General features: G+C 37.7%; 1 protein-coding gene across 6 annotated transcripts in view; it reads right to left on the bottom strand.

Moving 5' to 3' along the window:
- Positions 1 to 18,417, bottom strand: part of HDX (highly divergent homeobox) — a 238,643-nt gene that overhangs the window by 11,701 nt on the left and 208,525 nt on the right. For all 6 annotated transcript variants that reach the window (XR_014076006.1, XM_081566549.1, XM_081566548.1 and 3 more), the window contains one exon: positions 13,592 to 13,675. Coding sequence is in view for 5 of the 6 variants with exons in the window: in XM_081566549.1 (XP_081422675.1) it covers positions 13,592 to 13,675 (84 nt within the window). In the remaining variant the exon portion in view is untranslated. The remainder of the gene's footprint in view (positions 1 to 13,591; positions 13,676 to 18,417) is intronic.

Here is an 18,417-nt window from a genome sequence, read left to right as displayed (position 1 = left end):
TAAACTATTGCTTCTTTACCTGCATACAGGTTTCTCAGGAGGCAGGTAAGGTGGTCTGTTATTCCCACCAACACACTAAATAGATTATGTGAAAGAGACTGACAATAGTAAAGTGCTGATGAGAAAGATGTGGAGCAATTAAAAGTCTCATATTTTGTTGGTGGGAGGGTAAAGTCATACAGTCACTTTGGGAAATGTCTTGCAGTTTCTTATAAAATTAAACATAGCCTTTCTTACCATCTGACTCAGCAATCCCACTCTTAAGTATTTACCCAAGGGACATGAAAATGTATGTCTACAAAAAGACATATACGAATATTCATAGCAGCTTTATTCATAATAGCCCCAAACTCAATGTAACACAAATGTTCATCACCAGATGAATAACAAATTGTGGTCATGCTTACACAATTGTGTCCAATGTCAAAACTAAATGTATGAAAAGGTGAATTTTATTATATGTAAATTATTATATCAAAAACATGACTAAAAAATTATTAACCAGCTCTCTTGCCAAATAGCTTGAAAATAAGCTATGAGCATCCTCTGCAACTGGAGAACCTATCTCAAAGAGAATACCAGGAACTTTAACATCATTTGCTCAAAAAGCTGCATAAAATTTATTAAAATTAGTTAATTCCAGGGGCATTCCTTTTACAATTGAGAGGATACAGTTGTATTAACCACATTCAATCTATGAATATGCTTACTGTATCAGTTATATCAACTCAATTTAGAGCTTATTTGCCCTAATAAAATGGCTTCCTTTTCAGATCATTTAATATCAAGTGAATGATCTGCAAATAATTCAAGCTAAATTCTTTATTTAAAGGCATTCTACAGTAATCTAAGTTATAAGTAAGCATTATAATAAAATTCCACTTGTTCCTGCCATAATACATTTGACTAATTCTAAACAGTTTATTTTCTTAGTATTTATTGCCAGAACAACAGTATTAGTAAAGTACTTGGTCAAGAAGTCTTTTTGAATACAGGAGATATCTATCTTCATTATCACAGTGTCTCCTTTGAATGCACAAGTCTATCTAAGCTACACTCACTGTCCACTAGAAACATTTTAAAAACAATTCACATTTGCAAAAGTCAGGAAGCATCTTTTGGTATGCAGATCACTAATTTCTCCTTCAACTATTCCTCCTCCTTAGTATTTACGCAATGTTTTAAAACATAAATAGCTTTAAGATAATCTAATATTACAGACATTTTCTTCTTGGAGCTGTGATTTGCAAGCCTATTAAACACTTCCTAGATTACAGGCAGCGACTTATGTGGCCTTTTAAGATTTTCCTAAGTTAATGGCTTGAGAGGAAGTAGTAAGATAAACATCAGTCACTGAATTTCACAAAACAAGACCCAGCTAATTTTTCTTATTAAAATTTTCCCTGCATTTCCACTAAGTTTTGTCAATTATTCTCCAAGATGACTGTAAGAAGCACTCAAGGTTTCGTATGGACCAGGGCTTTGATCTTTCTTTGACAAAGGAGGCAAAAATATACAATGGAGAAAAGAAAATCTCTTTAACAAGTGATGCTGGGAAAGCTGGACAACCATCTATAAAAGAATGAAACTAGAACACTTTTTAACACCATACACAAAGCTAAACTCAAAATGGATTAAAGATCTAAATGTAAGACCAGAAACTATAAATCTCTTAGAGGAAAACACAGGCAGAACACTCTCTGACATAAATCACAGCAAGATCCTCTATGATCCACCTCCCAGAATAATGGAAATAAAAATAAAAATAAACAAATGGGACCTAATTAAACTTAAAAGCTTTTGCACAACAGAGGAAACTATAAGCAATGTGAAAAGACAGCCTTCAGAATGGGAGAAAATAATAGCAAATGAAACAACTGGTAAATAATTAATTTCAAAAATATACAAGCAGGTCAATACCAGAAAAATAAATGACCCAATCAAAAAATGGGCCAAAGAACTAAACAGACATTTCTCCAAAGAAGACATACAGACGGCTAACAAACACATGAAAAGATGCTCAACATCACTTATTATCAGAGATATGCAAATCAAAACCACAATGAGAGGAGTGAGAAGATGGCAGAGGAATAGGACAGGGAGACCACTTCCTCCCCCACAAATTCATCGAAAGATCATTTGAACACTGAGCAAATTCCACAAAACAACTTCTGAATGTTGGCGGAGGACACCAGGCACCCAGAAAGACAACCCATTGTCTTCAAATGACGTAGCACAAAATATAAAAGATAAAAAGAGAGACAAACCTGTCCCGGGGAGGGAGTCGTAAAAGAGGAGAAGTTTCCAAACACCAGGAAACCCTCTCACAGGCGGGTCTGTGGGGAGTTTCAGAAGCTCAGAGGGAAACATAACCGAGAGGGAAAAAAAAGAAAATAAAACCCACGTATTATGCGCCTAATTGCATCTCCCAGCGGAGAAGTAGCCCAGATGCTCATGTCCCCCACCAACAAGCGGGGGCTGAATAGGGAGGCGCGGGCTGCATTGTTTAGGGTAAGGATCAGGCCTGAATGCCCTGAGGACAATCTGAGGGAGCTAACATGAGACAGCAACCAAAAATGTGGGATAGCCAAAGAGAGAGAGGAAAAAAAAAGAGAGAGAGAGAGAGAATTGTTCAGCAAAAAGCTCTAAGCAAAGGCACTGTGTGGCCTGCTCACAGAACAAAGGATTGAGCTAATATCAGAGGAGAGCTAGCCAGCTGCGGACCATCCCACCCCCCACCAGGTGCAGAGAGGCATGCAGGCGAAGGCCAGAGCCAGAAGGCGAGGGGCAAACTTGGCCCCAGAAGACAGCATCCTCTACAAAACTGCGAGCAAGCTTCCAGTTGTTAACCAAGTCTTTTTGGGATCCTGGACGGTTGACATTCCCCAGGAGGGTCACAGCCAGAGATCAGCTCCCCAGAGGAGACACAGCACACCTGAGACAGTGTTCCTGCCACGTGCCCAGGAAACAGAGTGGCTGGGATTGGGGAGGTGATAAGATGCACCCGCCACCTGGGGAGTGTGCGCTCACCAAGCCCCTGGTCGCCTGAGCTGCTCGGACCTGGGAAGGGCACAAAATGCAGGCCCAACTGAGTCTGTGCCTCTGTGGAGTATCAAAAACCTGAACCTGGGTGGCTTAGACCTGGGAAGTGTATGCAACCCAGGGCCCGCTTTAGGCAGTTTCCCTGCAGAGCAACCTGGAGCCTGAGCAGTATAGACCAGGAAAGCACACAGGCCATGAGTTGGGGCAAACCCCGTGTGGCCCAACACTGCAAGCACTCCCCACACATGCCAGTGATATTTGTTTGCAGTGTTCCTCCCTCCCCACAGCACAACTGAACAAGTTAGCCTAAATAAATGATCACCTTTGCCCCATGGTGTCAGGGCAGAAATTAGACACTGAAGAGACTTGCAAACAGAGAAAGCCAAAATAAACAATGAAGAGGGAACCCCTTTGGAAGTGACAGGTGCAACAGATAAAAACCTTTAGCTAGCACTGACTACATTGGGAGGGGCCTATAGACCTTGAGAAGAAGTATAAGCTGGAACAAGGAACTATCTGAAACTGAACTGACCCCACACTGCCCTCGACAGCTCCAGAGAAATTCCTAGATATATTTTACTATTACCATTTTTTAGTTCTTTTATTTTTAAGTTCTTTATTACTCCTTTAATTTTCACTTTTATAACCTACTATTACCTTGCAAAAAAAAGACCCTATTTTTAAAGCAAATTATATATATATATATATACATATATATATATATTTTATAATTTTTGTGATTTTTTTTAATATTGTACTTTTGGAGTTTAACCTCTAGTCTAGATTTTTAATCTTTGCTTTTTGGTATTTGTTATCAATTTTGTACCTTTAAGAATCCAATCTTCAGTACCCATTTTTATGTAGGAGTGTGATTACTGGCTTGATTGCTCTCTGCCCTTTTAACTCTCCTTTTTCTCCCCCAGGTCACCTCTATCTCCTCCCTCCACCTTCTCCTCTAAACTTAACTCTGCAAATTTCTTTGGGGGTTCTGGGCTGTGGAGAGCACTTAGGGAACTGATTACTGGCTAGATTGGTCTCTCTTCTTTTGACTCCCCCTCCTCTGCTCCTGGTCACCTCTATCTCCTTCCTCCCTCATCTCTTCTGTATGTAACTCCGTGAACCTCTGAGTATTTCAGACTGTGGAGAGCAAATAGGGAATTGATTATTGGCTAGATTGCTCTCTCCCCTTTTGATTCCCCTTCTTCTCCTCTTGGTCACCTCTATCTCCCTCCTTCCTCTTCTCTTTTCCATGTAACTCTATTAACCTCTCTAGGTATCCCTCACTGTGGAGAATCATTTCACCATTAACCTAGATGTTCTATCAACGGTGCTGTATGGTTGGAGAAATCCTGAGGCTATTGGAAGAATAAGATTGAAGGCCAGAGGCAGGAGGAACAAATCCAAAACTTGAGAACATCAGAAAGTGCCTGACTCCAGGGAACGTTAATCAACAAGAGCTCATCCAAAAGCCTCCATACCTACACTGATACCAAGCTCCACCCAAGAGCAAACAAGTTTCAGAGCAAGACGTATCAAGCTAATTCTCAAACAACGCAGGAACATAACCCTGGGCCTTAAAATACAGGCCGCCAAAAGTCACACCAAACCCATAGTTCACAGTTTGGGCACTTCATTGCACTATAGAGAGAAGAGATCCAGCTCCACCACCAGAACACTGACACAAGCTTCCTTAACCAGGAAACATTGAATGGCACTCTTTCAACCCCACCCACAGGGAGGATCCTCCACAGTAAACAGGAACCACAAACGTCCAGCCTACAGAAAGGCCACACCAAACACAGCAATCTAAACAAAATGAAAAGGCAGAAAAGTATTCAGCAGGCAAAGGAACATGATAAATGCCCACCAAAACAAACAAAAGAAGAGGAGATAGGGAGTCTACCTGAAAGAGAATTCAGAATAAGGATAGTAAAAATGATCCAAAATCTTAAAAACAAAATGGAGTTACAGATCAATAATCTGAAGACAAGGATTGAGAAGATGCAAGAAAAATTTTACAGGGACCTAGAAGAAATAAAAAAAGAGTCAATCAATAATGAATAATGCAATAACTGAGATCAATAGCACTCTGGAAGGCACCAACAGTAGAATAACTGAAGCAGAAGACAGGATAAGTGAGGTGGAAGATAGAATGGTGTAAATAAATAAAGCAGAGAGGAAAAAAGAAAAAAAAGTTGAAAGAAATGATGACAACCTGAGAGACCTCTGGGGCAATGTTAAACACCCCAACATTCGAATCATAGGAGTCCCAGAAGAAGAAGACAAAACGAAAGGCCATGAGAAAATACTTGAGGAGATAATAGTTGAAAACTATCTTACAATGGGGAAGCAAATAGCCACCCAAGTCCAAGAAACCCAAAGAGTACCAAACAGGATAAAACCAACGCGAATACCCCAAGACATATATTAATCAAGTTAATGAAGATCAAACACAAAGAACAAATATTAAAAGCAGCAAGGGGAAAAAAAAAAACAACAAATAACATACAAGGGGATTCCCATAAGGATAACAGCTGATCTTTCAATAGAAACTCTTCAGGCCAAAAGGGAATGGCAGGACATACTTAAAGTGTTGAAAGTGAAAAACCTACAAGCCAGAATACTGTACCCAGCAAGGATCTCATTCAAATATGAAGCAGAAATCAAAGGCTTTACAGACAAGCAAAAGCTGAGAGAATTCAGCACCACCAAACCAGCTCTTCAACAAATGTTAAGGGATTTTCTCTAGACAGGAAACACAGAAAGGGTGTATAAACTCGAACCCAAAACAACAAAGTAAGTGGCAAAAGGATCATACTTATCAATAATTACCTTTAAATGTAAATGGGTTGAATGCCCCCACCAAAAGACAAAGACTGGTTGAATGGATAAAAAAAAACAAGACCCCTATATATGCTGTCTAATAGAGAACCACCACAAAACAAGGGACACATACAGACTGAAACGGAAGGGCTGGAAAAAGACATTTCACACAAATGGAGACCAAAAGAAAGCAGGAGTAGCAATACTCATATCAGATAAAATAAGAAATAAAGACCATGAAAACAGACAAAAAAGGACACTACATAATGATCAAAGGATCAATACAAGAAGAAGCTATAACAATTATAAATATATATGCACCCAACATAGGAGTACTGCAATATGTAAGGCAAATGCTAACACGTATGAAAGGGAAAATTAACAGTAACACAATAATAGTGGGAGACTTTAATGCCCCACTCACACCTATGGATAGATCAACTAAACAGAAAATTAGCAAGGAAACACAAAGTTTAAATGATACAATGGACCAGTTAGACTAATTGATATCTATAGGACATTTCACTCCCAAACAAAGAACTTCACCTTTTTCTCAAGTGCACATGGAACCTTCTCCAGGATAGATCACATCCTGAGCCATAAATATAGCCTTGGTAAATTCAAAAAATTGAAATCATCTGAAACATCTTTTCTGATCACAAAACGGTGAGATCAAATGTCAACTACAGGAAAAAAAAAAACAAAAACACAAACATATGGAAGCTAAAAAACATACTTCTGAATAACCAAAAATCACAGAAGAAATCAAAAATGAAATCAAAATATGCATAGAAACAAATGAAAATGAAAACACAACCACCCCAAACCTCTGGGATTCAGTAAAAGCAGTGTTAAGGGGAAGGTTAATATCAATACAAGCCTAACTCAAGAAACAGGAGAGAAGTCAAATAACCTAACTCTACCCCTAAAGCAAGTAGAAAAAGAGAAGAACCCCAAGGTTAGTAGAAGGAAAGAAATCATAAATATTCAGGCAGAAATAAATGCAAAAGAAACAAAGGAGACCATAGCAAAATTCAGCAAAGCTAAAAGCTGCTTATTTGAGAAGATAAATAAAATAGACAAACCATTAGTCAGACTCATCAAAACAAAAAGGGAGAAGAGTCTACTCAACCAAATTAGAAATGAAAATGGAGAAATCACAACAGACAACACAGAAATACAAAGGATCATAAGAGAATACTATTAGCAACTATATGCCAATAAAATGGACAACTAGGAAGAAATGTACAAATTCTTAGGAAAGTATAACTTTTCAAAACTGAACCAGGAAGAAATAGAAAATCTTCACAAACCCATCACAAGCACAGAAATTGAAACTATAATCAGAAACCTTACAGCAAACAAAAGCCCAGGACCAGATGGATTCACAGCTGAGTTCTACCAAAAATTTAGAGAAGAGCTAACACCTATCCTACTCAAACTCTTCCAGAAAATTGCAGAGGAAGCTAAACTTCCAATCTCATTCTATGAGGCCACTATCTCTCTAATACCAAAACCAGACAAAGATGCCACAAAAAACAGAAAACTGCAGGCCAATATCACTGATGAACATAGATGCAAAAATCCTTAACAAAATTCTCACAAACAGAATCCAACAACATATTAAAAAGATCATACATCATGACCAAGTGGGCTTTATCCCAGGGATGCAAGGTTTCTTTAATATTGACAAATCAATCAATGTAACACACCACATTAACAAATTGGAAGATAAAAACCATATGATTATCTCAATAGATGCAGAGAAATCCCTTGACAAAAATCAACATCCACTTATGATAAAAACCCTCCAGAAAGCAGGAATAGAAGGAACATGCCTCAACATAATAAAAGCTACATATGACAAACCCACAGCAAACATTATCCTCAATGGTGAAAACTTGAAAGCATTTCCTCTAAAGTCAGGAACAAGACAAGGGTGCCCACTCTCACCACTACTATTCAACATAGTTTTGGAACTTTTAGCCAGAGTAATCAGAGCAGAAAAAGAACTAAAAGGAATCCAGATTGGAAAAGAAGAAGTAAAACTCTCACTGTTTGCAGATGACATGATTCTCTACATAGAAAACCCTAAAGACTCCACCAGAAAATTAGTAGAACTAATCAATGAGTATAGTAAAGTTTCAGGATATGAAATTAACACAGAGAGACCCCTTGAATTCCTATACACTAACAATGAGAAAACAGAAAGAGAAATTAAGGAAATAATTCCATTCACCACATCAATGAAAAGAATAAAATACTTAGGAATAAATCTACCTAAAGAGACAAAAGACCTATATATAGAAAACTATAAAACACTGATGAAAGAAATCAATGATGACACAAATAGGTGGAGAAATATACCCTGTTCATGGATTGGAAGAATCAATGTAGTGAAAATGAGTATACTACCCAAAGCAATCTACAGATTCAACGCAATCCCTATCAAGCTACCAATGACATTTTTCACAGAACAAGAACAAGTAATTTCACAATTTGTATGGAAATACAAAAAACCTCGAATAGCTAAAGCAATCTTGAGAATGAAGAATGGAACTGGAGGAATCAACCTGCCTGACTCCAGGCCATACTGCAAAGCTACCATCATCAAGACAGTATGGTACTGGCACAAAGACAGAAATATAAATCAATGGCACAAAATAGAAACCCCAGAGATAAATTCACCCACCTATGGACACCTTATCTTTGACAAAGGATTCAAGAATATACAATGAAGAAAAGATAATTTCTTTAACAAGTGGTGTTGGGAAAACTGGTCAACCACTTGTAAAAGAATGAAACTAGAACACTTTCTAACACCATACACAAGATAAACTCAAAATAGATTAAAGATCTAAATGTAAGACCAGATCTAAACTACAAAACTCCTAGAGGTAAACGTAGGTAAAACACTCTCTTAGGTAAATCATAGGAGGCTCCTCTATGACTCACCTCCCAGTGTAATGGAAGTAAAAACAAAAATAAACAAATGGGACCTAATTAAACTTAAAAGCTATTGCACAACGAAGGAAACTATAAGCAAGGTGAAAAGACAACCCTCAGAATGGGAGAAAATAATAGCAAGTGAAGCAACTGACAAAGAATTAATCTCAAAAATATACAAGCAGCTCCTCAGCTCAATTCCAGAAAAATAAGCGACCCAACAAAAAATGGACCAAAGAACTACACAGACATTTCTCCAAAGACATACAGATGGCTAACAAATACATGAAAAGATGCTCAACGTCGCTCATTATCAAGGAAATGCAAATCAAAACCGCAATTAGGCACCATCTCATGCCAATCAGAATGGCTGCTATCCAAAAGTCTACAAACAATAAATGCTGGAGAGGGTGTGGAGAAAAGGGGACTGTCTTACACGGTTGATGGGAATGCAAACTAGTACAGCCATTATGGAAAACAGTATGGCGATTCCTTAAAAAAACAGGAAATAGAAGTGCCTTATGACCCAGCAATCCCACTGCTGGGTATACATACCGAGGAAACCAGAATTGAAAGAGACACGTGTACCTCAATGTTCATGGCAGCACTGTTTACAATAGCCAGGACGTGGAAGCAACCTAGATGTCTATTGGCAGGTGAATGGATAAGAAAGCTGTGGTACATATACACAATGGAATATTACTCAGCTAATAAAAAGAATGCATTTGAGTCCGTTCTAATGAGGTGGACAAAACTGGAGCCTATTATACAGAGTGAAGTAAGCAGAAAGAGAAACACCAATACAGTATATTAACACATATATATGGAATTTAGAAAGATAGTAACGATGACCCTATATGCAAGGAAGCAAAAGAGAAAAAGATGTAAAAAAACAGACTTTTGGACTCTGTGGGAGATGGCGATGGTGGGACAGTATGAGAGAATAGCATTGAAACACATATATTACCAAATACAAAATAGATGACCAGTGCAAGTTTGATGTATGAAGCAGGGAATTCAAAGCTGGTGCTTTGGGACAACCCAGAGTGCTGGGGTGGGGAGGGAGGTGGGAGGAGGTTTCAAGATGTTGGGGCACATGTACACCTATGACTGATTCATGTCGACATATGGCAAAAGCCACCACAATATTGTAAAGTGATTAGCCTCCAACAAAATAAATAAATTAATTTTTAAAAATGGCAGCTAAACCTGAGGTTTATGACATAGCTAATCATGCCTGAGAAACTGAGCTCATTCACTTGTCTCATAAGCATTTCAGATTAGTTAGAACTCCTAGTAATATGGATTCCTGGCAAATATCTCAATCAGAAACTCCACTATGCCAACACTGAATACTGATGGTTGTATAGTAGTAATTTCCAAATGGAAATAGAAAACACTTGCATATAAAATGAACACTTGCATAATAATGTTAAATATATTTCCAAAGAAAACTAATTTATTCTAGGATCTAGTTACTGGATACCTATGACTTAGGCACTAGATCAGGTAACATATACATGAATAAGATATGTATCTGACTTCAAGAAACTTATGGTGAATATATTCAAGAAACCAACAAGGTGATTCTGAACCCTAAACAACAGAGACTAGCATGTGTAAACAAAGAGAATAAAATGACATTCTTTGAAGGAAGATAAAATTTCCAAACTCATAAGGGTATTTTATTTTATTTAATTTTTTTTCGTAAGGGTATTTTTAATCAACGTACTGAAATCAGCAATGAGAACTGCTATATGAGGTTTCACTTACTGTTATTTCAGAATTAAAGTAACAAAATTCACTGATGAAGTGAACTGATATATCTTGAATAATGATTATAGAGAGACATATTTTCTATATAGGTGCTAATTTTTTGAGAGTTAAATAAAAGTTTGTATAGAATGATGATGTTTTATAAAAGATATCTTAATAAGGGAGTAAAAGACCCTTTGTTCCCACAGCATTCATCAAAATGAAAACACTGAATCTTTTAAATGTCCTTTAGAATTGAATGAAAATGATAACTGACATTTCTGGACTGGATACTCTGGCCTGCTGATGTCTTCAGCTTCAAACCTTTCAAGTGAGCTGGTACCCCAGCGGGAAAAGGTCCTGGAAAGAATCCTCTGAGTTCTGGGACCAGTCCTATCTGACCTGTTTGAGAGTACTGAGTGGAGTACACTTAATAGCTGTGCAACCCAGTCCTCTCATCTGTAGTTTCCATAGCCTGTGCGAAATGATGGTTTGCAAAGCCATTTTAACCCTGAACTGGCATTTATAAATGTTATATGACTATGAAGGAGAGATTAGAATGAACTCATGTACTTCACAACCAACAACCTTATAATTATATTAGTTAAAATATAGTTTAAATACAGGATTATATTATGCTTTTTGACCACTTAGAAAATAAATTAAAAAAAATAATTTCCTCCTGTGTTTACAATTTTCAATATTTTAAAGTCTGACATGTCGTGAACATTTGAAAAATAGAATCTGTTGAATTACATAGCTTTCAATTATAGTAAAACTGAAAAGGTTAATAACAACTACTGTCTTTCTGACTAATGTTATCTTTTTTTTTAATTTTTAAATTTTTTTATTTTTTCAATTTTAGTTGGGGGCTAATTACTTTACAATATTGTAGTAGTTTTTGCCATACATTGACATGGATCAGCCATGAGTTTACATGTGTTCCCCTTCCTGGACCCCCCTCCCACCTCCCTCCCCATCTCATCCCTCTGGGTCATCCCATTATCCCAGTCCTGAGCATTGTCTCATGCATCGAACATGGAATGGAGTTCTGTTTCACATATGATAATATACATGTTTCAATGCTATTCTCCCAGAACGTCCCACCCTCACCTTCTCCCTCAGAGTCCATAAGACTGTTCTATGCATCTGTGTCTCTTATTCTGTCTTGTATATAGGGTTATCGTTACCATCTTTCAAATTCCATATATATGCATTAGTATACTGTATTGGTGTTTTTCTTTCTGGCTTACTTCACTCTGTATAATGGGCTCCAGTTTCATCCATCTCAATAGAACCGATTCAAATGTATTTTTTTAATGGCTGAGTAATATTCCATTGTGTATATGTACCACAGCTTCCTTATCCATTCGTCTGCTGATGGACATCTGGGTTGCTTCGATGTCCTGGCTATTGTAAACAGTGCTGCGATGAACATTGGGGTACACGCATCTCTTTCAATTGTGGTCTAAACGTAAGACCAGAAACTGTAAAACTCCTAGAGGAAAACATAGGCAAAACACTCTCCGACATAAATCACAGCAGGATCCTCCATGACCCACCTCCCAGAATATTGGAAATAAAAGCAAAAACAAACAAATGGGACCTAATTAAAATTAAAAGCTTTTGCACAACAAAGGAAACTATAAGCAAGGTGAAAAGACAGCCTTCAGAATGGGAGAAAATAATAGCAAATGAAGTAACAGACAAACAATTAATCTCAAAAATATACAAGCAACTCTTGCAGCTGAATTCCAGAAAAATAAACGACCCAATCAAAAAATGGGCCAAAGAACTAAACAGACATTTCTCCAAAGAAGACATACAGATGGCTAACAAACACATGAAAAGATGCTCAACATCACTCATTATTAGAGAAATGCAAATCAAAACATATGAAAAGATGCTCAACATCACTCATTATTAGAGAAATGCAAATCAAAACCACAATGAGGTACCATTTCACACCAGTCAGAATGGCTGCTATCCAAAAGTCTACAAGCAATAAATGCTGGAGAGGGTGTGGAGAAAAGGGAACCCTCTTACACTGTTGGTGGGACTGCAAACTAGTACAGCCATTATGGAGAACAGTGTGGAGATTCCTTAAAAAACTGGGAATAGAACTGCCATATGACCCAGCAATCCCACTGCTGGGCATACACACCGAGGAAACCAGAATTAAATGTTATCTTTTGTTAACATTTTAAGATTACTATTCTCTATGAAAAGAATGACTCTGTGATCAAAATTTCAGAAGGTCCCAAAGTTACCTAGTAAGATAGGACATGGATTAACAAAGGGACAACAATTAAACATCTATGAAAAACATATTGACATCTAGACTGATAGCTTATGTCAAAATTTTTTAAAAAACAAAATTATGTATGGCATGCTGTCAAAGTAAGTCTTTCATGTTAGTAACAAGTGACATTAAGAAAAGGTCGTCTGTATTCATATTCATTCAGTATTTGCCATGGGGATTGTTTTTAAACTTCTTCTAAAACAGGTGTATTATTACATTTAAAAAAAAATTCAGAAATTGAAATTCAAAATAAGATTAGCAAGGAGCACTAGAAAAAAAAATCCCCTTAATCATCGTTTAAAAAAGAACATGGGCTTTAAAAAAAGTATTGTCATAAATTTCACAGTAACCACCACTGTGCCTCATCCTGCAATGCAGCATCAATACTTACTGCTGCTCAGCAAACTGTTCTTAAAACCATAACCACTAAACTGACCAGCATTAATTAAAATGCCCAGCACCATGACGGATATCCAGGTGCATGAGAAAGTCAATGCAGAGCCCCAGGATGCTTAATTTATCAAATGGAAAATGGAAATGAAAAAAACTTGTACATAGGTACTGTAAAAGTCTACCGCCTTTAATCAGTCAGTTCAGTTCAATCGTTCAGTCATGTCTGAATCTTTGCAACCCCATGGACTGCAGCACGCCAGGCTTCCTGTTCATCACCAACCTCCTTTAATACCTTCTCTTAAAAAATTAAGGATCTGAAATTACTTTTACCTTATAATCCAAGAAAGAATTCACTTGCTCTACTTCAGAATTACTTATCATGTCACTTTCTTCATCATCAATAATTTCTATTTTCTGTAACACAAGTAGAGAAGTTTTCATAAATACATATCTTATCATCACCATTACACTCAGTAATGTATAGAGCATATCATTCAATGTTCAGTTTTAGCGATGGGGTTTTCTAGTCTAGGTTATCAAGAGTAAATTCTAACTGTCTGTCTCCTCAGCTTTACACCTAGTATGTGTCTGAGCCACCTCCTTTAGCAATAGAAAATTATTGTAATATAATTTAAAATAAAAAAAAACACATTCATAATATCCCTGAAAAAATAAGCAATCAAATTCTGCTTAAATAGTGCCCTCCAGGAACAGGGAATTTGTTTTCTGTAAAGGTACGACTAAGATCATGGCATCTGGTCCCATCACTTCATGGGAAATAGATGGGGAAACAGTGGAAACAGTGTCAGACTTTATTTTTTTGGGTTCCAAAATCACTGCTGATGGTGATTGCAGCCATGAAATTAAAAGACACTTACTCCTTGGAAGGAAGGTTAAGGCTAACCTAGATAGCTTATTTAAAAGTAGAGACATTACTTTGCCAACAAAGGTCCGTCTAGTCAATGCTATGGTTTTTCCAGTGGTCATGTATGGATGTGAGAGTTGGACGGTGAAGAAAGCTGAGCACCGCAGAATTGATGCTTTTGAACTGTGGTGTTGGAGAAGACTCTTGAGAGTCCCTTGGACTACAAGGAGATCCAATCAATCCATCCTAAAGGAGATCAATCCTGGGTGTTCATTGGAAGGACTGATGTTGAAGCTGAAACTCCAATACTTTGGCCACCTCATGCAAAGAGGTGACTTATTGGAAAAGACCCTGATGCTGGGTAGGATTGGGGGCAGGAGGAGAAGGGGATGACAGAGGATGAGATGGTTGGATGGCATCACTGACTCGATGGACATGGGTTTGGGTAAACTCTGGGAGTTGGTGATGCACAGGGAGGCCTGGCGTGCTGCAGTTCATGGGGTGGCAAAGAGTCGGACACGACTGAGCGACTGAACCGAACTGAACTGAACTGAAAGGTAGTCTAAAATTTAATTGGCTGGCAGAACTTTCTTCTTTACACATTCATATTTCTCTTTGCAACTTGTAATGCAAAAAATCAACATATTACATGCATTGCAAAGTCAAATACAGTTTTTTTTCAAAAAAAAAATCCACTTATTCACAGCACTCCATTAGTGAGACAATTGAAAGCAGAGATTTATAATGTAATGGTGATAAGAGTATGGTGATTTGTTTCCTTCACTGGACAGTAAGAAAGAGAAGAGAGAGAGCAAGAACAAGAGAAACATTAACTGCCCTTCAGTTCAGTTGCTCAGTTGTGTCCATCTATTTGCAACCCTGTGGACTGCAGCACACCAGGCTTTCCTGTCCATCACCAACTCCTGGAGATTGCTCAAACTCATGTCCATCGAGTCAGTGATGCCATCCAAACATCTCCTCCTCTGTTGTCCCCTTCTCCTCCTGCCTTCAATCTTTCCCAGCATCAGGGTCTTTTCCAATGAGTCAGTTCTTTGCATCAGGTAGCCAAAGTATTGGAGAATCAGCTTTAGCATCAGCCCTTCCACAGAATGTTCAGGATGGACTGATTTCCTTCAGAACTGACTGATATGACTTCCTTCCAGTCCCAGGGACTCTCAAGAGTCTTCTCCAACACCATAGTTCAAAGGCATCAATTCTTTGGCGCTCAGCTTTCTTTATAGTCCAACTCTCACATCCATACATGACTACTGGAAAAACCATAGCTTTGACTAGACTGACCTTTGTCTGCAAAGTAATGTCTCTGATTTTTAATATGCTGTCTAGCTTGGTTATAGCTTTTCTTCCAAGGAGCAAACGTCTTTTAATTTCATGGCTACAGTCACCATGTGCAGTGATTTTGAAGCCCAAGAAAATAAAGTCTCTCACTGTTTCTGTTATTTCCCCATCTATTTGCCATGAAGTGACGGGACCAGAAGTCATGATATGAGTTTTTTGAGCTTTAAGACAACTTTTTCACTCTCCTCTTTCACTTTCATCAAGAAGCTCTTTAGTTCTTCTTCACTTTCTGCCATAAGGGTGGTGTCATCTGCATATCTGAAGTTATTTGTATTTCTCCCAGCAATCTTGATTCCACCTTGTGCTTCATCCAGTCCAGTGTTTCGTATGATGTACTCTGCATATAAGCTAAATAAGCAGGGTGACAATATACAGCCTTGACATACTCCTTTTCCAAATTGGAACCAGTCCATTGTTCCATCTCCCATTCTAGCTGTTGCTTCTTGACTTGCATACAGATTTCTCAGGAGGTGGGTCAGGTTGTCTGTTATTCCCATCTCTTGAAGAATTTTCCACATTTTATTGTGAGTCACACAGTCAAAGCCTTTGGCGTAGTCAATGAAGCAAATGTTTTTCTGGAACTCTCTTGCTTTTTTCTATGATCCAACGGATATTGGCAATTTGATCTCTGGTTCCTCTGCCTTTTCTAAAACCAGCTTGAATATCTAGAAGTTCATAGTTCATGTACTATTGAAGCCGGGCTTGGAGAATTTCGAGTATTACTTTGCTAGCATGTGAGATGAGTGCAATTGTGCAGTAGTTTGAACATTCTTTGGCATTGTGTTTCTTTAGGACTGGAATGAAAACTGACCATTTCCAGCCCTGTGGCCACTGCTGAGTATTCCAAATTTTCTGGCATATTGAGTGCAGCACTTTCACAGCATCATCTTTTTGGATTTGAAATAGCTCAACTGGAGTTCCATCATCGCCACTAGCTTTGTTCATAGTGATGCTTCCTGAGGCCCACTTTGACTTCACATTCCCGGATGTCTGGCTCTTAGGTGAGTGATCACACCATTGTGCTATCTGTGTCATGAAGACTTTTTTTCTATAGTTCTGTGTATTCTTGCCGCCACTTCTTAATATCTTCTGCTTCCCTTAGGTTCATACAGTTTCTGTCCTTTATTGTGCACTACTTTGCATGAAATGTTCCCTTGGGTATCTCTAATTTTCTTGAAAAAAAATCTCTAGTCTTTCCCATTCTATTGTTTTCCTCTATTTCTTTGCATTGATCACTGAGGAAGGCTTTCTTGTCTCTCCTTGCTATTCTTTGGAACTCTGAATTCAGATGGATGGCAATCCACTCCAGTATTCTTGCTTGGAAAATCCCATGGATGGAGGAGCCTGGGAGGCTACAGTCCATGGGGTCGCAAAGAGTCAGACACGACTGAGCGACTTCACTCACTCACTCATTCAGATGGATATATTGTTCCTTTCTTCCTTTGCCTTTAGCGTCTCTTCTTTTCTCAGCTATTTGTAAGTCTTCCTAGACAACCATTTTGCCTTTTTTACATTTCTTTTTCTTGGGGATTGTCTTCATCCCTGCCTCCTGTACATTGTCATGAACCTCTGTCCATAGTGGACATTGAACTATGGATGTTGGTTCGTGACACTGTACAGGAGGCAGTGATAAAGTCCATCCCCAAGAGAAAGAAACTGCCCTTAGCTTTAGAATTGATGTACAGCATAGTTTGTGTAGTCTCTTGCACACAGTAGGTACTAATTAAATATTTGTCAAAAGAATGAACATAGCAGCTTAACATCAATGGAAAGAATGGCTGATAAGCTCTAACTGTAAAATCTCTAATCATAGAATTCTTTTTAAAGAAAACCAAAACCAAAACCCAAAGACAAAATCTGCTTCAAATTTTTCTTTTGCATATGAATGATGCAGTTAAAAAAAAAACCACTTTAAACATTTAAACCCTGTCAACCCAAAAGAAAATTTAAAAAAAGAAAAGCTAAGCTAGAGATAGTCACTAGGCAATCTGTTAAGAACAATCACATTAATAGCAACATGTCATAGGCAGAATTTGAAATCAAATTTCCTAGCCAGCAATTGATATGGTGATTAAAAATCACAAACGAACTTGGAATGATTATATTTGATATATTGCCTTTGGGGATATGATACCATAACGGGGTTTGTTACGAGCAGGCTTCTGAGTCAGAAAGACAGCTGCACAGGAATTGCTTCGTACTGCTGCCTGGAGATGAATCTAATGTTTTGTTTTCTATTATAATAACTATAAACTTAGGGCTTACTCGTGTTGGCTCTCACCAGAACACTGATTTGGTATCTTTTTTTGATATTGTTGTTTAGGTTTTTCTATTTGGATAGGTTCTGGGAAAAAAGAACTAAGTAATCAAAGAAGAAGGCTTGAGGGGCCACTGTATAGATTTGTGCATATAAATAGGTCTTGTACGTCTTTGTGATTTGTCATCCATGAATAATTGGGGACACTCAAAAGTTATAGGCAGAGGAAATCAACCTTTGAAAATTTGAAGTTTTGTCTCTGAAAATCAATTTTTCTTGATAAATTAGGTGCCTAAGTGACTGTGAGTCATCCCATGCAAGGACTTCATTCCTTATTTTCAAATGTCTGCCACAGGGAAGATTCAATGCTGAGAAATTCAGACAGAAAATTAGCATGTCTTTAGGGGAACAAAGTTTCTAATTTGTAAATAACTGCATATAATTTGTAAAAGTGTTACTCAAATATAGAGCAAAGGAGGTTATTAAATAGTGGAATTAGTAATATTGGCACAATTAATAATTGTGGAAAACAATTATTACTAGCTATCTAATGAAAACACAACTTTGCCTCAAAATAAAAGCTTATTTTCCTATATGCCCATTCAATTTAGTTAGGTCAACCATCAACTTAAATCAGGACTGATATCAGTAAAATACAATCTGAAACTACACTCTGTA

The sequence above is a fragment of the Giraffa tippelskirchi genome, chromosome X, assembly GCF_054371585.1.
Source record: "Giraffa tippelskirchi isolate mGirTip1 chromosome X, T2T-mGirTip1v1.2.pri, whole genome shotgun sequence".
Taxonomy (NCBI): Eukaryota; Metazoa; Chordata; class Mammalia; order Artiodactyla; family Giraffidae; genus Giraffa; species Giraffa tippelskirchi.
This window is presented reverse-complemented; position numbering and strand designations above follow the sequence as displayed.